This window comes from Achroia grisella, unplaced genomic scaffold (assembly GCF_030625045.1).
Source record: "Achroia grisella isolate CSIRO2021 unplaced genomic scaffold, CSIRO_AGI_Agris_v1 utg808, whole genome shotgun sequence".
NCBI lineage: Eukaryota > Metazoa > Arthropoda > Insecta > Lepidoptera > Pyralidae > Achroia > Achroia grisella.
Genome location: NW_026713029.1, coordinates 1,772,786 through 1,798,695, shown reverse-complemented (window position 1 = coordinate 1,798,695; position 25,910 = coordinate 1,772,786). Strand labels below are relative to the sequence as shown.

Genomic DNA, 25,910 nt, shown 5'->3' with positions numbered 1-25,910 from the left:
ATCACCGTGGGATTAGATAGCGCTGAGTTAATTTCCTGGGTTATTTATTTATGATTATTATTTATTTAGTTACTCAACCAGTTACTATTTTGACTCAAATATCTTCTACTCGTAATTGCAGCTTTGTATAAATATAATAAATCTAAACTAATATAAAAATAGATTTTTAATAGATATAATAAAACAAAATAAAAAAATTGAAAAATAAAAATTTTAATTAAAAAAAAACCACCCTCTCGTACGAAGCCGGGGCTGCCGTCATCAATCGTTAAGAATACAGTGTTTAAAGCTCGTAAAGCTCGCAAAACAAGAAAGCAAAGCTTTTGTACTGTTCAATATCTTTGTGCAAGTTTGACGTTTACATCTCTGTTTGTTTCTATACAAATAAATACAAATTATTAAACAAAATATACTTGACTTTGTTTAGACGTATCCAAAGTGCGTTGGAAATTATTAACCTCATGATTATTTGAATCACTTATATTCAAATTTAAATTAAAAAATCATTTATTCATGTAGGACATTTTAGCTACGTATGAACGTCATATATTTATATATTATAATTTTTTGCCTATCGTATAACGCACATTTATATAATAAAAACGAAATTGAATTAGTTTTAAGGGTAGAAATGTAGGTCATGTCTGGTTGACCTCGACGCAGTTCCCTCTGGAAACCATCGTGGTAAATTGGAAATAGAAATAGTAATAATCTTTATTCAAATAAACTCAATACATGCACTTTTGAATAGTAATATTTTTGATCCTACCACTCAATCCGAAAGCAGATTCATCACAAGAACAATGGGCAAGAAACCTGTGTGTTGCTCTTTTGAATAGATGTCTTTTTTATATAAATAATTACAAAATAACAAGTAAGAGGCATGTGATAATCAACATAGAAAACGCTACGTACCCATTTCTTAGTTCCATCAGATAATATTGTCAGCGCTATAAATTTTAAGTTTTTCTACAAAACATTATTATCGTTAACGCACTCTTAAATTCGTTAACGATAATAATGTTTTATTTGCAATTGGCCATTGGCAAATGCCAATTTGCATTGCATTGATGGACTAGCTGACCTGAGTACTAGTGCGCCAGCGTAAATCGTTAGGTTACGTAAGGATGCACCATTTCATTATCATGCATTAAAAAAAATACTAAGGTTTTTATAGCATACGACAAACGACCTTGCGGCTCAACTGATGGACACTTTTTTGAGAACGTCATTTTTAAGTCGGTTACATGCAGCTGGTCTAAGAAACCACTAACGATTCTAATTCTAAACCCTAATCCGTATTCCACTAACGATGGTAATTAACATTACTTATATCGTAAAACACTTTAGTGGTACACGTGTTTTCCGCACCGTTGGCAAATTTTCCAGTACTCAAACACGGATCCCATTCTAGATTAATGTTCTGGATATCTAGCTCAGGGACAGACTTACAAGCGTAATTCACTTTACTGTGTTGCCATAAAATGCAGCTCTTTATATTTTAGAGGTTTGACAATAAAATTACGGGCGATTTGCGGTTACGGCACTAGTCTTCATTACATAGTAAAAAACAAAGTCGCTGTCGCTGTCTATCCATCCCTATGTATGCTTAAATCTTTAAAACTACGCAACGGATTTTGAAGCGATTTTTTTCAATAGATAGAGTGATTCAAGTGGTTCATACATATACACCCGGGCGATGCCGGGATCGCTAGTTAAGTACTCTTACAACATAATCTTCAGTTAAGTAGACGGATACTAAACAAGTCGCAGGTTTTGAATTGGAAATGTAAAGTTACAATGATTATTTAAAAGAGCAACACGCAAGTTTCTTTCTCGTTCTTCTTGTGATGAGATATCCGAATGAGTGATAGATTAAAAGAACCGTAACTATGACTATTCAGAAGTGCTTAAATTAAGTTTATTTGAATAAATCATTTTTTATTCTATTATATTTTATACTGGTACAAGTGAATAAGGTGCAATAAAGATAGCTTCGGCACAGATTCAAAATCACTACGATCCAGATTAAAATCTGACGCAAGAAATGCTGAAACGAAGTGCAGAAGCCGATGATCGACGCGGCTGCAAATAGCAGTAAAATAAAATCCATTTGTAATTGCGCTCCAGAAATGTGCATTTGGAATAAATGTTTGTTTGCCATCTTTTTGTTGTTTGCAATTATTTTGGATGTTTATGACTTTCGCTTTTTTAAAAGGTCCGGCCGTATGACATTATATTTGCCGGTTTGGTTGATTCATTCAATAATTTGTTTAAAAAGAAATACATAAAATTTTTGTAGATTATATATATGTAATAGCACTTTCTATGTTGATTCTCGGATGTCGGATCTCGGAATCTCGGATTTCTCGTCCTTGTTACTATGTATTTACTAAAAAAAAAAACACTTATTTAAAAGAAGAATACGCAAGTTTCTTTTTTATTCTTCTTGTGATGAGTCGCACTTCGCATGAGTGGTAAAATAAAAAAAATTGACCGATTATGACTATTCAAAACTACTCATTTTAAGTTTATTTGACTAAATATTGTTTCTATTTTTATAGGACTACGTAATATTATATTATCTGTGATAAGACTAAGAAGGTGAAGGCATTGTTATAATAACTAATTATTTTAATCTCGGCGTGTAGTTCACTCAACAATCGAAGTGTACGTGTAAGGAAGCTTTTCTGAAACCACACTGTCCACTTAGATTGAGATTGGTTCACAGCGTGTAGGTATGAATTCCTTTTCGATGGCCAGCGGTGCAATAGTAAAAGGTAGCCGTAGGCATCATGTCGAATAATTATTCAGAACAGAGTCTGTTGTACATTCAAGAGAACACACAAAGAGAGGCGAAGTCTCGCCTCAAGATGAGTGGTTGGATACCGTTTGAGAGATCGGGATGATCGACAATTCTCATAGCACGTCTCTGAACCGAGTCAAGAGCTGGAATCCAGGTGCTCAAAGATAATAGCAGTATTCCATATGCGAATAAACCTGTGACTTAGTGTCGTTGTTCATGTATAAGACAGTTTTACATTTACGTACAAAGACAGTCAGAGTTGGTGTAAAGGTCAATTGATACATATATAGACTTTAATCCACGAAACGATGACATGGACAGTTTATTTTCAGGCATTAAATTAAAGATGGACGTAACTGGTAATAATTTTGCCGATTTGCGAGACATATTATTTATTTGTTTATAAACGCATTAGTTGTAACTTTACGATATTGCAAGTGAGGAAATATGACGAAATATCAGGAGCCTGTTTTCAGTTGCGTTAATATAATTATAACGTAGAGGAATTTGACAGCTGTGAAGGTGCTACAGCAGTTTAGCACACTGCTTTACTTCCGATGTTCATGAGTATTATTATTTCTATTGGTCTGGGTGTTTTCTCACTATAATATGTATGTATATAAAAAAAATGTATCTAGACATCTTAGAGTCTGTTGTAGACATGTGCGGGCGCGGCTCTGTGTAGGCGACAGTCCTAGGGGTTCAAGTTTGCCGTTCACACAAAACGAGCTAAGATAGAGGCGTCTCTTCCACGGTGAGCGGAGGACGGGAAACTGGGAAGAGTTCCCTTCACGTGTTGAGGAGGGCCCGCTTTCAGGCAACCGTCGTCTATAGCGAACAAGAACATGCGTCCTCGGAAGATGGACTGAGATGGACGGGTCTAAACGAGGTATTTTCCCCGCGTAAAAACATAAGTTGGGTGCACCATTTCATAACCTAAACAGGAAATACTCACTGTCTCTATTTATATTCTTAACACGAATAATTTTATGGCAAATAAAGGTATTTACCTCTCTCAGTCACCTCGTGACCACGGCTAGTGCATCCTAGTCGAAACGTTGAGAGAGGTAAAAATAAAATTATTCGTGTTCAGACCCAGTTAATAATGTATATTAAACATGAAAGTTTAAAAATAACTTACTGTCTCCTTGCAGCCAGCTCGGTCTGGCCCTGTTCTACAGTCTTCTTCTCGTGCAGCACGCCGGCTGGCACCAGGCCCTGCCGCGTGCGCAGTTCTCCCCCCTGCACATCTTCCACCACCCGCACCAACCATCTGAAAATAAGAATTTTAATTCCTGAATTCATCAACAGTCTAATTCGATACTGTCATACTCCGTCATACTCGTGGACAGGTGCCTGTTTCGATAACAACGTTCACGGGTGTTAGATGGGAAAATATTCTCGAATATGGTCTAGGAAAACATCTAACAACAATCTAATGCCAAATGCATTAGATTAATTTGATTTGTTATCGGTGTTTCCATCACCGATGAGGTAATTGAAAATGAAGATTGACAATAATAATCTTGGACGATTCACACGTTTTTGCATGTCAGATTCTGCCACTTCACGATTGATCATTCTAAAAAACGTAAATAACTATTCACCTGCAAATATATCATGCGTTCATTAATTTCTTTTGAATTAAAACGCGAGGGAAACCGCGGGCTTTGACTCGTTATTAATAAGCCCTAACCCAGTGACTCGTTGACCGCATTTTTTTTAATTATCTCGTCTACAATAACGTGTATGGATCTATCTAAAAATATATCTATTTACCTGTAATAATTCATTCATTAATTTCTTTTGAATTAAAACGCGAGGGAAACCGCGGGCTTTGACTCGTTATAAATAAGCCCTAACCCAGTGACTCGTTGACCGCATTTTTTTTTATTATCTCTAACGTATATGGATCTATCTAAAAATATATCTATTTACCTGTAATAATTCATTCATTAATTTCTTTTGAATTAAAACGCAAGGGAAACCGCGGTCTTAGACTCGTTATAAATAAGCCATAACCCGGTGACTCGTTGACCGCATTTTTTTTAATTATCTCGTCTACAATAACGTATTGGCAAAGTATACACACTGCCGTCGATTGTCAGCGCAACGGAAGCTTTTAGCAGCTGTCAAAGAGATGGACCATCGGGAAGTGACGTCACAAAATGGCCACCGACTCCAGGTCAACGGACAGTCTAGACTTTTATTAATCTAGATTTTTATACCGCAATCAAAGTCAACGAGTTCATATAAACAAAATGATTAACTGTTGATATTTTATTGAATGATAATAATTAATTTAAATTAAGTAATAAATTACAATGAAAAGAACCACGGTGGTCTACCGGTTTAGCACACTTTACTTCCGATGGTCGCGGGTTCGAATCCTCACAAGGTAGCTTGTTGTACATTTGTATTCATGAGTATGATTGTTGGTATCAGTTTTGGGTGTTCTCTATGTAAAGTGTATGTATGTTTGTTGTTTGTTTTATGTATGTTCTGACTTAGTTTGGGGACTACAGATAATAGAAATATATAAAAATTATATTGTATTGTAAACATGTAATTGTTAATCTATGTAAATAAATAAATATATTTCTCTATATAAATACATAGATACTTTTTTTTTGTAAATACATAATAAGCACGACTGTTCTATTAAGAGCGTATCGAATAAGTAGAATCACTATTATCATTTTATGACGCAAACATACATGAAATATAACGGTAATAAACTATTTTATTTTATGCATATAAAATAGTAAATTTCAATATAACATATAGCCTATGTGTTATTCTGATGCATAAGCTATATTACTGTAAAGTTTCATCCAAATCCGTTCAACAGTTTTTGCGTGAAAGTGTAACAAACATCCATACTCATAAACGTTCGCGTTTATAGTATAACTAGCTACTCGCCCCGGCTTCACCTGGGTGTACATGTATTATACATATAAACCTTCCTCTAGAATCACTATCTATAAAAAAACCGCTTCAAAATCCGTTGCGTAGTTTTAAAGATTTAAGCATACATAGGGACGGACAGACAGCGACAGCGACTTTGTTTTATACTATGTAATTAAATAAAAATTTTTAAAAATAAATCAAAAAACTTCTACTTCTTACTCAGAAACTGTGCTGTGATATGTCTACACTAAATGCAAGGTAATGCAGAATATGACACTGTCTGCTAGTGTCACCAGATCATTATATGTTATTTTATATTTCAGTGTGTACTAGTGATTGATATTTATATATAGTAGTATATCGTAGCAATATATATTAAACGCTTCAAAATCCGTTGCGTAGTTTTAAAGATTTAAGCATACATAGGGACGGACAGACAGCGACAGCGACTTTGTTTTATACTATGTAATTAATATTAAGATTAAGATATATTTTGTAGAATTTTATTACATTTTGTTATTATTTATATACATTTTGTTTTGGTATGCAACCTCTTTTTTTATCAATTTCAAATTGATAAAAAAATTCATACTTATACTTTATGGAGAGGATATATAGTTTTTTTTATTGGGGGTTTTAGACTATTGTCAGGTATACCTGTGATACTGCGTCTTGCATAGATCTATCGTGATCGCCCTCAAAGTTCGCTACTTATTAGACTCGCGATGGACCAGAATTGAAGGATATTCTTAGGAGCGATGGTTTTTATCTCCTCTGGATAGAGTGTAAACTTTCCAAATGAGATATTCGTTTATGCTTGAGTGGGCTGCAACCGCAGAGTATGTGTAGTAGCGTTTCCTCTTCTGCTTGGCAAAATCTCCAAGTATACGGTCTTACCATTAGCTTGTTAAGGATGCATGTTGCTTATACATTTCTTTTAATCTCAGTACAATTCTCACAGCGCCATCAGACTTGTGTTATGGGTACTAGATAACTGATACAAATACATAGATTTATAAAAAATACATACATATTAAACATAGTAAAAATCCAGACCGATACAAACAATCATACTCATGAATACAAAATGTTTGTGCCGTGCGAGGAATCAAATCCGCCACCATCGGACATAAAGCGGTGTGCTAAACCGCTAGACCACCGAGGTTCTCATATCTTATCTGTGCTTCTTACTCGTAAGACCAAATAGAAATAGAAATAGAAATAATCTTTATTCAAATAAACTCATTACAAGCACTTTTGAATAGTCATATTTTGATTCTACCACTCATTCGGAATGCAGATTCATCACAAGAAGAATGAGCAAGAAATTTGTGTGTTGCTCTTTTTAATAGATATTTTTTTATATAAATAATTCAGTATAACAAGTAATTGGCATGCGATAATCAACATACACACAAAATACGCTGTATATATTTTTATTTTACTAGGATTTAAAATATGTTCAATTGTATCATTTGAATTTAAGACGAGGTGACCGTATTAAAATCAAATAAAGCTTACCGTGAAACACCTACGTTCAACAATAACATTTGTCATACTTATGAGACTGATCATGATCATCACGAGAGTTGGATTCTAGTAAGGTATAAATCTTTCGCGGCGCCGCGCCAGATATTGCTTTTTGAAAGAAAGAATAATTGTCACTTGTTATTTCTCGTGAAAATTAATAAATAACAGGATATGTGTTATTATTTTTCATTTAAAATTGAGGTAAGTGGGTACGTATGTAAATCACTTCATAATATAATAGTAGAGGAGTAGTTTTGTATAATATTTTGGTTGTTTATAATACTTTATTGTACAATAATATTATAATTAAAGGACAAAATTGACTTAAAAAAAAATGTGTACAATGGCGGACTTATCTCACACGAGGGATTTCTTCCAGTCAATCTTTTTCATATTTATCTAACGTTTGAACAAAAGTTGTTAATTTTTTTATACATATTTAGGTTAACAAACAGTTTCTGTTATATACAATAGTTCTGCGTAAAACACAATGTAAGGCAACATTCGAAAGGTTTCTTTATAATTATATATTGAAGCAACAACTGCTTTCCGTTATCATATACAATAGATATCAGTAATTTATTTTTTATTTTATATGTATTTTATTATATATCAAAGTACATAATAATCTTATATATAAAATTCTCGTGTCACAGTTTCGTTCCCATACTCCTCCGAAACGGCTTGACCGACAGACCTACTCTCACAAAATTTCATGAGAATATGAAATTTTGTGAGAGTAGGTCTGAGAATCGGCCAACATCTATTTTCCATCCCCCTAAATATTAGGGGTAGTCCACCCCTAAATATTTTTTTTTATTTAATGGCAAAACAACGTTTGCCGGGTCAGCTACTGTACATATAAAATTGATATATACACATATACATTAACGTTTCCTTAGCTAGTACCAGATATTCAGTACATTTACTGTCTGTACAGTAAATGTAGACCATGATTATAGATCGTGTACCATCAATCAATGAGATGAAAGGGACGATTATAGTGGTACTGTTTATAATATCTATCGACCAGTGGTACTCAAACAGTGGCATTACATCTTCGTCACTTGACGAGGTAATTTTTTTCGAAATATTCGAATACTGTAGGCCGCAGCTGGCCTTTACAGCTTCATGTAACGATAGAGACGAGTACAGATAGCACTCCAAACCCGCGGAAGGAGTTATGAAACGGCTGAAGGCCAACTCCCGCCTCAGAGAGAGAGAGTCCGCCAGACTGAAGACGTATCCATGAGGATACGTCTTCAGTCTGAGGGCACCGTTAGGGGTTCGAACCTCAGCTCAGACAGTTGTAATTTCGGGCCTCATTTGTATTTGACAAGGGATTGATTAGAGGGGAATGTGGTGGAGCTTTTAATCTTTATAGGCGGGGGATGGGGGTTGTTAGTGATGTGGACTAATAACCAGTCATCAGGGTGTTCTTCCGGGAGCACCTTTGGGTTCGGACCTCGAGCTCCCTCAGTACCCGAGCATACTGCTGGGGTGGACCACCCCAGCGTCGATCGTTTACGCCGTTAGTTGGCGAGGCCGGCTACTATTATGTAACCGGCTGAGGGAGTGGTGTGGCATGTAGGGGAAATGAATGTCGCTCGCCGGGTCGACATTACGCCGCCCTACTGTGAATGACGTGTTTCCACGATGGAGAGAAGGTCGCGCGGGAGCGCGCGAGGTGCGTCCGTTGGGCGCGCGTAGAGTGGGACGAGTCCGCGATAAATAACCAACCCCATTGTTAGGAATGTACCATGTCAGTTTGACCCTCACGAGGTTCATCCTGGAAACCATTGTGATAAATTTACGGTGGATATACCACGATATTTTTTATACTTATAATTTTATCTTATAACAATATGTATTTACACAAAAAAAGTATCTTAGCATTTATATCCGTTGTCTTGTACCCATAACACAAGCTCTGCTTATCTTGGGACTAGATGGCATTGTGTCTACGGATATTATTATAATACTTATTGATTATTGATTGAAGGTATTACATATGAATGTGGATGCCGAATGAGACGGATGGACTGTGTCAAAAATAGAGTAAGAACGGGAGTAAATAACGAGATGACTGCGAATAGGGATGAATGGAATAGAAAAACATATTATGTAGACCCCAAATTAATAGGATAAGGAAGCAGCAGATAACATAAAAATATTTTTTGTTTTTATCTTATCATCTTATGACCCCCTGTTAACTAAATAACAGTTTGAGCACCACTGCCACGGATATACATTTAGTGGCGGATGTTAGTATGTTACAATACCGAATTACGCAAATCGGGAGCAGTCGGGTAAAGTTGACTATTTCCAACCATGTTGATGTTGTATTGAAATTGGAATAATGAGATTATCAAAACGATCCAATGAACTGAGAAGACAGATCGGGAGATCGTCTTGTCTTCATTCGTTAATTGAAGGTTTTTGTAAAATAAAGTCTTCATTTATTTTCATGTACTAGTAGGATTATTTCATGTTTTTTTTTATGTATGTTGGACTATTTTTCAATGAACTGTGTATCCGCAATTAGCCTCTCGTTTGGGTCGTTGTACGTGTTTTTTTTAACTACTAACAAGGTCTACTTGATGGAAATCGACAACCGACCCCTTTTGATAATTGTATTATTATTATTGTCTTATTATAGATCTGACTGATTATAGATCGCAATATCGCGATAAGAGATCGCAATATAAATATGATATCTGTACCGTGAGATCTTCTATTTATATGTATAGTAAAAGTACCTACATAAGTGGAATAAAAATATTTAATCATTTGCCTGATAGCATCAAGTCACTGGATGCTGGACAATTTAAAAGAACCTTAAAACAATGGTTATTGTGTAAGTGCTTTTAAAACTTCGATGAATATTACCTTGGTGGAGGGGAATGACAAATGGTTTGATCTGAGTTGTGTTGTAGATAGTTATTTTATATATATATTTTTTTTGTTTTTGTAATTTGGTTATTTGATGTAATTGTATATTTTAATTTCATATTGTACGTCCGAAATGGATAAACTGGTCGTTTCCATATATGATGTAACACAGTTATAGACAATAAATGCTTATCTTATCTTATCTTATGATTTCATCTTATTGTGTATTTATATTTGACTCTAATAAATTAGTGCTTGTTGGTAGTTTGTATTCACACGTTTCGACTTGTAAATGTAAACTTACAAGGATTATTTAAAAGAGCAACACACAAGTTTTTTGCTCGTTCTTCTTGTAATGAGACAGCTTTCCGAATGAGCGGTAGATTAAAAAAAAAATGTTATGACTATTCAAAAGTGCTTAAATTAAGTTTATTTGAATAAAGGGTTCTCTATTCTATTCTATTGCTTTGGTTAATATGAAGGATAGCACAAAATGAATTTATAATATCTATGTTATCCTTTATGCCTTGAGAATAAAATTGTTAAAATCTAAAATATAAAAAATATAAAATTCTCGTGTCGCGATGTTTATTACCAAACTCCTCCGAAACGGTTTTATTGTTTTATTATGACATATTGGATAGGTTTGAGAATCGACCAATCTATTTTTCATACCATTTAATGATAAGGGTGACTCACCCCTAAATATTTTTTCTTACGCCAAATTTTCACCCTTATACCATCAACGCCTATTTTTTAATAGCGAATTTAATTTATATGGCAAAACAACATTTGCGGTGTCAGCTAGTAATAATATAATAACATTCCTGAATAATTCACACAGCGCCATCTAGTCCCAAGCTAAACAGAGCCTGTGTTATGGGTACTAGAGAACTGATAGATATACATACATATTTTTATGTACATTCATAGAAAGGGGGCAATGTCACAAACATTTTTGTTACATCGCCCGGTGAACCTGTAAAGGCAACCAACAGCATTACAGTAGTCCAAAAAAAAACCATTCTTCCTTCATTCACGACCGGTCACGTTGTGTACACGTGACCGCGATTTCGTTTAGACCTGACAAACCATATCACTTGTACCTGAATTTAGGTTTATAAACGGACAGACATTTGTTATTAATGGCAACATTTGTACGTCCACTAATTTCATGTTCCAGATTAGTAAGATTAATAGACCAGGAAACCGTGTCCCGGTAATTAATTTTATTGGATTTAAAAGCGTGCAGGAATAAATATTTACATAAGAGCTATGCCTTCTTTTAATTCTCTAATCCATTATTTCGGGTGGAGGGGATTGTTAGAATATGGACTTTTAATCTCTATACTAACAATGGATGTCAGTCACCTCCTCGCGGTTCCCCCTGGAAACCATGGTGATAAATTACTGGTGAATTTACCACGATGGCCTAACTGACCTGACCTCATGATCATCTTATCATCCTCCACTGTTGCCCTGCCAGCGTAAACCGTTAGCACAGGCGGGTGCACCATTTCATTAAAAAAAAACATTATTTCGCCATCTACCACTTTTCTATACCCTAAGGATATCCGGAAGAGATTGCTTATGCGATACAGCCGTCTTTTGTACCTTAATAATTCTATCTATGTTCTTATATATCTATCTATAAATATAAATGAATTGCTGGTTATATAGACATAGTTTTTAATAGAATAAAATAATAACACTATCTCTCTGTCTATCCATGTATAATAACCATGTTCTACATCGCAAGCGAGAAATTGGCTAGATCCAGGAAACGTCGTGTGTGACAGCTCACCTATTTTGATTGGCTGCGTGCAGCGCCGCACACTTATTTTTATGACAACTTTATGATTTACAGTTTTATACTCAAGTGAGTCAACTCAAGGAGGACAACGAAGATATACCATCATGAAAGCCATGACTACACTGTCAGAAGGGAAGGGAATGTTAGTAATGTAGTCCACATTTTTTTTAAAGGTTGATAATGGAATGGTGCACCCACCTGCGCTAACGGTTTACGCTGGCGAGGCACCAGTGGAGGATGATAAGATGAGTATGAAATCAGATCAGTTAGCCCATCGTGACAAAATCACCGGAAATTTATCACGATGGTTTCCAGGGGGAACCGCGTGGAGGTCGACCTGACATGGTACATTGCTAGCAATGGGTTCATTAGTCCACATTACTAACAATCCCCTTCCCTCGGGTTGCCCCTGGAATTCATCCTGGTAAATTCCTGGTAAATATGTCATGATGGGCTAACTGACCTGACCTCATTCTCATCCTATCATCCTCCACTGGTTCTCCGCGTATACCATTAGCGCAGGCGGGGGCACCATTCCATTATCATCCATTAAAAAATTATTCTGTCAAGAGTGTACGACTAAAGAAGAAAAAACTGAACACAACTCAGGATAAAAGGTATAAATATTTTATATATAACTATAGAATATAATGGAAAATTCTTTATTCAAATCAACTGACATTTAAGCACTTTTGAATTGTCATTACTTATTTTTTTATATGCCGCTCATTCCGTATCTCTCATCACAAGAAGAACGAGCAAGAAACTTGCGTGTTGCTATTTTAAATAATTTAGTTATAACTATACAGTTTTAAGTTGTAATGTGTGAATACAAACTACCAATTAGCACTAATTCATTAGAGTCAAAATAAATACACATCCAATTGGTTGAGTAACTAATAAGAGTAAATCAGTCGTAGTGATTAGAGCAGACCAGTCCCTACAAGTAGCACGTTCACGAGTATGACAGATGAACCAGCCATTACTAACGTCATAGAGGAACTCCTTTTTTTAATAATAATAATATTTATTTTCTCCAAATAACATTGACTTAATATAGAGTAACAGACTTATTTGGGCATGTGAATTTTATGTTCTAATAATTTTGATGTTTTTGGTATTTTCTATATGTATATAACGAGGGTAGTTCGTCCATTTGGGATACCTCGTCATCAGAACCCATGTTGGGCATGGTGTAGGCAAGAAATAATAGTCTTAATTCAAAATATAATCGTCTATTCACTCATTCCGATAACAAAATAATAAAATCACCAACAATCAGCCAGATGAAAATGGATTACACAGGGAAACACGACAAGTTCGGTACAGAGTGCAGAACAACCTTTCGCGCACGCGCCCTGTTTTACCCTGTACCGACCTGACCCAAGAAAACTGCTTGACGTTTCCGACAACGATAACAGATGGCGCTATTCTAGTAGAAGTTAATCAATTGTGCCTCTTTGTTGATTCTGCGACATATAAAAGGAGAGTAAGCTCAATTATGACGGCTGATAGGGATCAGTGGAAGAGGACATACTGCTCTGACTACAAATAATGGTATAAAGAAAAGGCAATGATTAATGATGTTTTTTGTCGCCGTAAATACAAATTGATACATAGTTTCTTCGTGTAGGCCAGATTCGAACTTACGACCTTTGAATTTCAAAACCAGAGTAGTAAACTACTAAACCACTACGTTCTGGACACTTCAGTTCTCATGTATAATACATTTATCTATTGAATTTTTAACCGCTTGTTTTACACGAATTTCACAACACATCACGACATTTATGAGTAATCCGTACAACATCCTAATTTTTAGTCCCATAAACATATGTGTAAATATTTCATAGTGTGCCAAAATGCTCGTTTAACCCACTTTGGTAATCTAATTAAAGTTCACAGAGTAGGGTTGAAGAAAGTAACCTCAAATACAGATTCTATATAGTCACATCAAAGAATTTGATTGATATATTTTGCGAGGGAAGTTACCTCCGAACTTGTGGCGGCGTGGTGGGCGGGGTCATTGGGCTCCCTAAAAAAAATATGGTCGAGCGCAGTGATGGCTGGCTCATCCGTCATACTCGTGAACGGGTGCTGCTTGTAGGGACTGGTCTGCTCTAATCACTATGACTGATTTCCTCTTATTAATTGTTCAACCAGTTGGTTATATATTCAATATTTTTTCTATTTGAGTATTTAATAGAATTAGTGCTAATTGGTGGTTTGTATTCACACACTTAAACTTAAAAATGTAAAGTAATGATAAAATTATTTAAAAGAGCAACACGCAAGTTTCTTGCTCGTTCTTCTTGTGATGAGACAGCTTTCCGTATGAGCGGTAGATTAAAAAAATGTAATGACTATTCAAAAGTGCTTCAATGTAAGTTTATTTGAATAAATGATTTTCTATTCTATTCTATTCTATTCTCACTTTATGTAATCTGTGCTTTAACAGAGTAACTATAGTGGTGCACAAGTAAATAACTTAGAATAATAGATAAACAAAATATATGTATTTCTGATTAAAATAAAATAATATAAAAACTCGTTTAATAGAATAATATAGATAGTACGGATACATTAATATGAAGACGGACAAGAAGACAGTACACTCTCTTTTCTAATATTACCACAGATAACATAACATTACATAATTCAAACACACTTCGTCTGCCATACCAGCCAGTCTAGTCATCGATAGCAAACCTTATTCTATCATATTTTTTATACGATAAATAAGAATAGGCTCAGTGAAACATACACACAGCTATCATAAACCGAGTATCACAAACTTTCTATTTGTGTAATGATTTAAAACTAAATATTAAATATTGCAAAATAAGTTAATAGATGGTTGACAAGCCATTTTTTTCTATTTCCATTGTTTCAGTTGTCTAGCGGTTCATATACACAGCTTTACTTTCGATGGTCGCAGGTTCATTGCACAATAAAAACATTTTTATCGATAAGAATGATTGTTTGTGTTGCTCTGGGTGTTATGTAAGCATTTACAAAATATTTATACCATTTGTCCAGTACCCAGTATTTGTAATAGGCCATATAGGTCGCGTCCTAGGGGCGGCAGATTTCAAAGGGAAGACGGTCACTGGATTTCAGAGGATAAAACTCAAACTTTATACTTTAAATAAGTCCCTAAAGAAACTCATTCCTATCGAAACCAATATTATCGCGTGAGTGAACAGTTAATTAATTAATTAATTTATTTATTTATTAGCATACAAAACAGATTACAGTCAATATAATAATATAATAGGAGCGTGTAGTTCGGTACAGAACTGGATTGTAATCCAACACTATGTATGCCTAAGAGCTAAATTATATAGACGCATTCAATATACGCTAGATAATTAGATAAGGTTATATAATAAAAAGTAAACTAATTTAAATTTAAGGCCTTGTTTACTACAAATGGAAAATTATTATTTTAGAAAGGTATACATATATATGGGGCGGTGGAAATAAAGTGGCTAACACTCTTAAAAAATATTAATCTAGCACTACCAGTACCCATAACACAAGCTCTGCTTAGCTTGATACTAGATAATAATCTGGCTAGTGTAGTCTAATTGAACATTCACCAAAATATCTAATCCATAAAGAATTTTTGTTTTTATTATTGCAATTATTTCCAGCAAACTAGTTTCTAGATATTCAAAATACTAATGAGAAATGGGACACATTATTTTACTATTTCTCGAATGAGAAAGTTAATAAATGTTGTTGCCAAATACTATAAAACTATGGATACGTAAATCAACAAGTCGGCCACTGGGCCAGGCAGGTAACGAATTATATTATATATTAACTGAAGCCCGATTTGTGAAATGAGATTAAATAATATTGTTATATATTAGCTAAGCCGTGCGACTTCGTCTGCATCCTACTTATCACTAGCTGTACCCGCGACTTTGTCCGCGTGGAATTTAACTTTATTTTTCTAAAATAAAAGTAGCCTAAGTTACTCCTTATTACATCAGCTACCAGCCAAAAAAGTCATGTTAAAATCGGTCTAACCATTTCAGAGATTAACCGGAACAAAAAGACAAACAGACAGACAGACAAAAATTGTAAAAACTGATATTTTGGTGTAGGTATGTACCGTATTTATATTCATATGCATGTATTAAAAAACGGTTATTTCAATATTACAAACAGACACTCCAATTTTATTTATATGTATAGATGTATAGATTATGTGTTAAATTATAGCCTATGTGTTATCCTAATGTATAAGCTATGTTCCTGTAAAGTTTCATCAAAACAGTTCAGTAGTTTTTGCGTGAAAGAAGAAAACATCCATCCATACTTACAATCTTTCGCATTTACAATATTAATAATATATATAATATAAAATTCTCATGTTGCGGTGTTTGTCACCACTTCTCCGTAACCGGATGGTTATAAGGGCAGAGGAAGCCCGAAAAAGAGATGGATGGACTGTGTGAAAGATGATATGGTGAGAAAGGGAGTAATTAACGAAGTGACTGCGAACAGGGATGAATGGAAGCGAAAAACATATTACGACGACCACAAATAAATGAGATAAGGAAGAAGCAGATGAAAGATGAAGTTCGTGCTGTTTATAGCGAACTCCTTGATATGTTTTTATATTATTTTTGAATATTATAATCATATTTTTGTTACATATTTGTAGCAAACTCTTTGCAAATTTTTATATATTTATTTTTCACCAATTTTAAACGTATTTTCTTTTAGAATTGTCATATATTTTTATTGTCACTTTTTGCCTTACAACCGTTTGTACACGTATCGTCATTATAAGTATTTACAATTTTCTATCCATTGTTTGGTTTATATCACGCATACAGTCCACTCATTCTCTCGCCTACATTTTTGTCCTTCATCGGTAGAAAACCAACATTTTCATGTTACAATATTCTTTTTGTAATATTTTATTATATATCGTTGTCGTATTAGTTGCATTTTCTTTTAACTCCGTATTTTTCCTCACAAAATCTTCAATACCTCTTACTCCTCAGACACATCAGATGGAGGTATCTGCTTCACTATTCAATCCTATATATATGTAGATAACGATTATCACTTCCTAATCACTGGCCGTCAGGATATTTGAAATTTTAGTTACTATTAATGCCCATAGTATAAGCCCATATTGCCTGGAAGAAATCGCTTTTCAGCGATAAGGCCGCCCATTGTTGCCCCTTGACAAACATACAACTTCGACAAAGGTGTCGAAGTTGTATGTTTATACATATTTATATATTATTCAAAGAGGAAACGCTACCAGTATCTTCGGAACTTTGCCTAAAGGGACCCCTTTTAATAATATATTTTAGTTATTGTATTATATTTTTTAAGCTTTTAATTTTAGGTTTTAGTTGTATAATTAAGTTATGTAAATGATATAATTAGTTTACTATTGTTGTCTTTAAAATTAAATAGTTATTAGTCGTTTGTTTATGTATTTTATATATTAATAGTGTATATAAATGTTTGTTGGTATTCCGTTGGAGAACAATAATAAAAAAAAAATAAGAATTCATACTTGTGAACGAGTGCTACTTGTGGAGACTGGTCTGTTCAGGTTACGAACACTGATTAGAATGCTTTTGCAATAACATATGCTGGTGGTCATTCTATTCTCACAAATTTGAATTTAAATGAATCTGTATTACTTTAAACATATTGAACACAACACTTATTTGAAAAGAATACGAGCTGAGATTCTTGTTAGATCTTCTCATCTCGAAATCATTCCCAACTGACGGTAGATATGACATATCATAAGAGTCTGTATTAGACCTACATGAATAAAGATATTTTGAATTTGAATTTTTCCAGTTGGAATCCTGCTGACAAAACCACCTACTTTTTGATAGAGATATTGAGTGGATTACATATATAGCAGTAAATATAATTTACTTTCGTTCCGATCGCAGTTGCACGTTACATACAAACTGTTACTTAGCAACAATACTTATTTTAAATGTGATGGATTATACTTTTTCTTTTTAAATCAATGTGCCTAATACTTTTAGGATGGAATGCAACCGTAAAATTCCAGTTAATATAATAGGGTCGTTACTTCAAATACTCTTTTGAAACGTCGTAAAGTATTATGAGCGATTTAGAGGCTATTAACCAGTTTAGAGAGTTATAAAAAAATAATATGAAGTAATTCTGCTACTTCTTCGCCTATTATTATTGATGCCTTAAGAATTAGAATCCCATTAAAGAGAGGCGGTGACGCAAATACACTCACAACACTCTTATCATCACAATTTTCACAACAAATCGGTTCTTCATCGTTGCTCTTTAAAATAATTCTCTCTCATTTTTGTCATATGAATTTGTTGGAATTCAATTTTAGATCGCCTCTATATCTAACGGATAACACTATAGACAATATTTGTAAGTGTAGAAATATAAAATTGCCTACCATAGACAGGGTCTTCTAGTTGCTATATTTTTACATAATATAAAATGAAGCCGCTTCTGCTTGCTGTCTGTTCGCTTAGATCTTTTAAATTACGCAACGGATTTTAATGAAATTTTAGCAAGGTATATATGTAGATATAATATATGTAAGCCCGCGCGAAGCCAGGGAGGGTAGCTAGTATAAGTATAATATGAAACAATTCTTATCGCTATGCTCCCATTGCTTCCACAACTAAAGCTTCTTTCTAAAGAAATTTTCGAAGCATAAACTTTTATTAATAACATTTATTTGTAAATGTAAACAGATAATTCTAATTTTTATGTTAATATAAAACATGGCATATCATATCAACATGATAGAACTGAAATAAACAACGTGCAGGAAAGAGGTCAAGCAATAATATACGTGTAGATGGAACTGGAGCCATAAACATGACAATCAAACAAAGAAACTAGAAATTCGAAAGCGCCAAAAAGTCAGACTGCCTTTCCAGTCGTTCTAAATTAATACTATACCTATGATTTAAGTAGGTCGTAGAGTATTAAAGGCATACTGGTAATTGTATATCGTCCATTTGTTCAGCAGAAACGTGTGGGTGAAACACTAGTGTTAATAATACTAATAATGTAAAGAAGTGTATTTCGAGAACAGTGGTCAAGCCAATTTCTAGTGTCCAGTTTACCTTGGCCGCTCTTGAGTCTTTTCATGCAAATAGTGTTGTAAGAGAATTGAGAAAATGTCTAGATCGTCAGAGATCATTGTAAAATGGGTGTATGTTCCGTCAATATGACTAGGTATGTAGATGCGAGTGATGTTCTTAGAACAGGGGACGTTGACCCAATCATTTTAGACAGTCTTTGTTACTATACAGGAAAATTAGTAGGTTCACCTTTTAGACAATTTGTATTTATAGAAAATCACGCTGAATCTGGTCACTGTTCAGGCTCTTACAAAGTTTTAGATGGATGGGATGTAAAAGAGAATAATTACACTTAAACATTTACCTAAATGTCGTTTAACTAAAGTTAGTAATTCGTTTTGGGGCAATTGCGTAAGGTTTTACAACAAAATACCAGAGTCTGTTATAAATCTGCCTGAAAAAAGATTTCAATGTCATATAAAATACTTCCTTTGCAAAAAAGCTTAATATAAAATTGAAGAATTCGTTAACGATAATAATGTTTTTATAGAAAAACTTTAAATCCATAGCACTGACAATATTATCTGATTACATTAATAATGAGTACGTAGCGACTTCTATGTTGATTATCGCATGCCTCTTACTTGTTATACTGTAATTATTTATATAAAAAAAAAACATCTATTAAAAAGAGCAACACACAAGTTTCTTGCTCATTCTTCTTGTGATGAATCTGCATTCCCAATGAGTGGTAGAATCAAAATATGACTATTCAAAAGTGCTTGTAATGAGTTTATTTGAATAAAGATTATTTCCATTTCTATTTTTATCAATACACCTGTATAAATACAATATTATTAACAACATTTTAGAGATATGTATTAGAAATGTGAGTTTTATTTAAATGTAGTTTTAATTCTGGTATAAACTGCAACAATTATATCAACACATTAACACAATAAATTATGAGGAGTATATCAATCGTAATGATTGTATAAAACAAAGTCGCTGTCGCTGTCTGTCTGTCTCTAAGTATGCTTAAATCTTTAAAACTACGCAACGGATTTGGAAGCGGTATTTTTTAATAGATAGAGTGATTCAAGAGGAAGGTTTATATACGCGAAGCCGGAGCGAGTAGCTAGTGTAATATATGTGTAATCTACCCGACAATAGATACATATGTACCTAAGTAGATCTTTTGTGGCAAATACAGTCGCGTGTTGGTGACTTGCGCTGTTTACGGCATAGTCAGTCTGTCGATAATTTTTTTTGTTATTTTGTATGATATTTAAATAGTAAAGTTTCTAGGAGCTATAAAAGTTTACTGAGGTTGACTGTAAAAAGGCATCGACGTGTATACCTTTGTCTGACTTAATATTGCCGCCAGCAACTTGCTTTGTGTATATTATCTAAATACATATAACGCAAAGGTGACTGACGTAGTGATCTATCAACGCACAGCCCAAACCACTGGACGGATCGGGCTAAAATGAGGCATGCTGGTAGATATTATGACGTAGCCATCCGATAAGAAAGGATTTTGATTACTTCTACCCCCAAAGGGATTAAATAAGGGATGAAAGTTTGGAAAGAAAATTCCACCCCTAAGGGGGTAAATTAACGAGAGCGAAGCCGCGGGCAAAAGCTAATATTATATAATATGCATATTATAGCGTCGACACACATAGGGTTGTGGTGAATAACAAAAAGAGAAGGGCTGAAAATCGTGTCCAGTGGCGTCCCTTAGGAAAGGCCTATGTCCAGCAGTGGACTACAGTGGGCTGATGATAATGATGAGGTATATTATAAAATATTCGCTATTATATTTGACAGCCATCAAATCACGTGGAAAAATTAACAAAATTAAAAAAAAAAAAAAATATACTACGATAGTGGCAATCAAGAAAACGGCCCATCTGATGGTAAATAGTTACCGTAGCCTACGAACGCCTGAAACACCAGGGGTATCACGTGCGCGTTGTCGACCCGTAAGAAACCTTAATATACCCTTCTTGAAAAACCCCATGCTGTAGTCTCGTGGGAAAATTTACGGTAATTAAGTAATTTACGGCCCTGGAAACTTCCTTTCAGCCAAACAATTACAATTTTAGTGTGGTCAGATTTCTTTCACACCCAAAACGCGTTCTGTTATTATATAATTCTAATGAAATAAAAGGAATGTGACACAATGAGATATTTGAGCAAAGCCAATTACTCGTCCCGAAAACAGCACAGCAATTAATTTTTCGTCCACAAGATGTATTGGAATAACTTTACACCGAGTTGGATGATATGTCCACAATGAAAAATATAGACTCGTATATATTCTCTTTGCCAAAACTAACAGGAGGCACTTTGATAACATTTAGAAAAAAAATACTTTGTTCATTACAATACAACTAAACGTTTTTTTGTTCTTTACTAGTTACTCGTCCCGGCATTACCCCTGTATATATATATTTTACAAATAAACTCAGTCAGTTAGTCTGTCTGTTTGTTCCGGCTATCTCTGAAATGGCTGGACGGATTTTGACGGGACTTTTTTCGGCAAGTAGCTGATGTAATAAGAAGTCATTTATGTTACTTTTATTTTAGAATGATAAAGTTAAATTCCGGATGAAGTCGCGGGAACAGCTGGTAGGTATATAAATATATTATATATCTAAAATATACACAAAAAAATTGGTATAAGTAACCACAAAATATAACCACCCCCAAAAATACAGTTCTAATTTTTTACACTTACTGCAAAAATTATAAAAAAAATATATTATAATTAGTTTATTGATAGTCATATATGGTTTCAATTTCATGAAGATATCTTGAATAGGTACAGAGAAATAATTTTTTTTCGTCAAGGGGTGTCCCCATTTACAGGGGTTATGGGTGTGATATTGAGTGTATGGCTATTTTAGATAAAAATCAATAAAAAATAAGGTAAGAACCCTTCATCAGACGCGAGTACAGTTTCCATATGATTAACCAGCTAGATCCTACCATACTCCTTTTTAAGGGGTACAAAACGAGGTACAACTAAAAAAGGCTACAAAGTTTTCCTTCACGTATAAATAACGTTACAAAACTTTCAAAATGCATTTGAGATCGGATTTAAATGGATATATTAATCTATATCTATCTATATATATAAAATTAATTGATGTTCGTTAGTCTCGCTAAAACTCGAGAACGGCTGAACCAATTTAGCTAATTTTAGTCTTTAAATATCCGTGGAAGTCCAGGGAAGGTTTAAACGGCGATAAAATATGAAGATTTGCATGTAAAATTTAAGAAAACAACAATGTTATGTTCCCATACAAACTGCTGATACCTGTCAAACAGGGTGCGTTCAAAAATGTGTTGCGTAAATAAACTTCAAAAAACCATTGGCAGTTATTAAAAAATAAATTCGATAACAGAACATTAAATAAAATCTTCGAATGAATATAAGAAATTAATTCGCTCGACTGACAGACAGGCAGACGTGTAACATTAGTCACCAGTGCGAAATTTTAGCATAATCTTGACCGATTTCGTAGAGTTGTATCTCATGTATGTATTTTTTACTGTCAACACATCACAGGGGAATACATTACTAATGTCATTACAGGAGATATCTACAGATATAAGAATCAGCTGAAATCAGTCTGTCTGTGTTTAAATTGTTAAAATTAAAAAAAAGCAACATCTAAGTATTACATTCCTACATGATATCAAACACACTGTTTTATGGAGATTACCAATTACTAGTGGTCGCCCAGTTGTCCAAATTAGACCATAATTAATTCAGAAAGACCATAGACAAATATTAAAGACAAACAATATTAATCTATTCTAATTTGACCACAGACTCTAACAATAAACAGAAGAGTATACATATATACCTATGTGTCAAATACACGGCAATGTGTGTAATATTTTTATTATTGATTTAATATATTTTCAAACATTATTTAAAAAAAAATTGTATTCTGCATCCTTCTCAAAATAAACTATAAATGTGCGAAATCACATACTCCTCCATTCGCACAATTATTGTAAAAAGGGGTACAAAGTTTTTGCTTCTAATATATGGATAATAATAACCTAGAGCAATTCACACAGCGCCATCTAGTATCAATTTAAGCAGAGCTTGTATTTTGAGTACTAAACAACTGTTAGAAAGATTTAAAATCTTTTTTTTTTATTTTTTTTTATAAAACGCCCAGTCCAATAGAAACTATCATACAAAATTAATACAAATATTATTCAGTAGGGTCAAACGGGTCAGCTAGAATAAAATTATAAAATAAAATACAAAAAATAGATATAATGAGTTACAGTCACTTGAAAAAATTTAATTAAAATTTGTATATATGTAAGTAAAATTAACTAGCACAGGTCAACAGTTTATACTACATCCTCTGTGTCACGGTAGTGTTGTCGGGAGTGAGCACTGCTTATCCTAAAATACAGGATTTTTCCTATTTAGGGAGCAGGGTGTCACCTTATATCATAAGGATCAATATAACACTGTATTATATATGGTAGTATGTCGTAAATGTTTACTCTGTGTTATCCGCCTAGATCTATGTATGTATGTGTATTATTATTTTATTATATTTATTATATCTACGAAGGTACCCGCAGAATATCAGCGGCGTGGCACCCCGTCACGATATATGCTGAGCGGATACCTATTTGGTACTATAAAATTAATATAAACCTATATAATCTAATTTTAAAAAAAATATTTTTATTATTGCTATGTACCAAATAAACAAATTTTCTTTTTTTTTAATTCTTTCTTTTTTACTGTATTGTACAATAAATAAATAAATAAACCTAAATATATTGAGAAATATATATAATAGAGACAGCGCCACGGGAAAACGCAAAGGACGTAGCAAACATTGAAATGAGATAAACGAATTTCATAATATCAATTAGGTCGCTCCTCTAGGATGGTCAGCTATATATCACCATTATATAATTGTCCAATAGACCAGATAATAGCACTTGCTCTTGGAGACGGCGAAAATAAACAACACGGTCATCTGCCCGGCAATTTATTACGATATCATATTCAAGAACACTGCCTATATAGATCAAGTTATTTGAATTAATACCACTCCTAACGAAGGTTGGAGTATATCTCAACATTGTTTTACAATTTTTATCAAATCAAATCAAATCAATCAATTATCTAAGATATTTTAGCTTTATCAAATCAAATCAAGTCCAAAATCATTTATTTATGTAGGAAATGTTAGCCGCTTATGAACGTCAAGACAAGTTTTTGTATTAATATTCATTCCCTGCCGTCCAGTGCAGCATACAGATTCACCTATCGAAGCTTGGACTATATCTTTACTTTGTTCTGCAACTTTTATTAAATGAAATCTCTCTCAATATAAAAAAATAAATTAAAAACATACTCATATAGGTTACTAGCTGTCCCGGCAAACGTTGTTTTGCCATATGAATTAATAACGCTATAAAAAAATTGGGTTTGGTGATAGAAGGGTGAAAATTTAGGGTTGTATGTATTTTTTAATGACACATAATAAATAAAGATAAATAAAAAATTTTGCCCAAAAATAAAAAAAATAATGTTAGGAGTGTACAACCCTTATCACTTAGAGGTATGGAAAATAGATAGTAGCCGATTCTCAGACCTACTGAATTTGCATATAAAATTTCATATAAATCGGTCAAGTCGTTTCAGAGGAGTATGGTAACTAACATTGTGACACGAGAATTTTATATATAAGACTTTTATATTCATTTTAACTTATAAACGAAATGAAATTTTATTTTACCTATCGTTCAGCTCAATATAGATTCAATTAAGAAGAAGGTCTATCTAACATTAAATGAAAAGCCGGTGCATGAACAACTATTGCCATGCACTGTTGTCACTTAAGTAATTGTGTAGCAAGTTATAGGCTTTCCTCACTAAATATGATTTAACAGATATTTTAAATTTATTTTTAAGGCAAGTATATCCTATAGTAACTTATTATAAAATTTTATACCATCTGGGCGACCATTAGTTACAATAAAAGGACAACATACGAACCTCTCTCCGTCTTTCTTAAGTCCATTCGCCTTCCCTTTAGGGTGTTTTTTCTTCGGTCGTACTGCTCGTTTGTGCTTCGCTGCCGAGGCGTCCAGGAGTGTGGAGCCTTCCAGGTCCAGCTCGGGGTCTGTCCGGGATATCCTGGGGGAGGGGGGTAGGGTTAGTGCACTTGCAGGAAACAAATTGGTTGCGGGAGAAAACACCATAAATGTACTATGTATATGTAAAGGAATAGTTACATTATGTCATGATAATAATGTAATTTTCTTTTTGAAATTAATATGGTATTGTCATATATTGATATTGATTATTATTTTTATTGATATTTTATGGTTTGTGATATATCAGTTATATGTATGTATCATAAAATTATTCCATATATGGGGCAAATAACTTTTAGATAGTATAAAATGAAGATGCTTTCGCTGTCTCTTTGCTTAAATCTTTAAACAACGCTACGGATTTTAATGCAGTTTTTAGCAATAGATAGAATGAATCAAGGAAAAGGTTTATATGTATGTCATATCATCCACAGCCTGAGCTAGTCTGAGTAGCTAGAAAAAAATATTATACTCTTCCTGTGAACCTTGTAACATTCATAGAAATGCACAAATATCGAAAAACTTCATTTACTCGTAAATATATACATATAAAAGTACGTCATCTCTTTCTTTCAATTTGAAATCCTAATTTGAAAGAAAGTGAGAAAATATAACTTTTTTACGAGTAATATAGATACTGTTTGCGACCGGAAGCCGCGTTATGCTGATGTCTTTGTGATGTGTTTGAAAAGTATATTTTCGAGGAGTCGAGACA

At 33.7% G+C, this 25,910-nt stretch overlaps 1 protein-coding gene across 1 annotated transcript in view; it reads right to left on the bottom strand.

Annotated features, from left to right (window-relative positions):
- The window catches only part of LOC131851833 (obscurin), a gene marked incomplete at its 3' end in the record, with an annotated part of 116,596 nt that overhangs the window by 70,741 nt on the left and 19,945 nt on the right, over positions 1–25,910 (bottom strand). Inside the window, exons 3-4 of the mRNA XM_059202397.1 lie at positions 25,095–25,235; positions 3,948–4,079 (exon numbers count right to left, since the gene is read on the bottom strand). Coding sequence (XP_059058380.1) covers positions 3,948–4,079; positions 25,095–25,235 — 273 coding nt within the window. The remainder of the gene's footprint in view (positions 1–3,947; positions 4,080–25,094; positions 25,236–25,910) is intronic.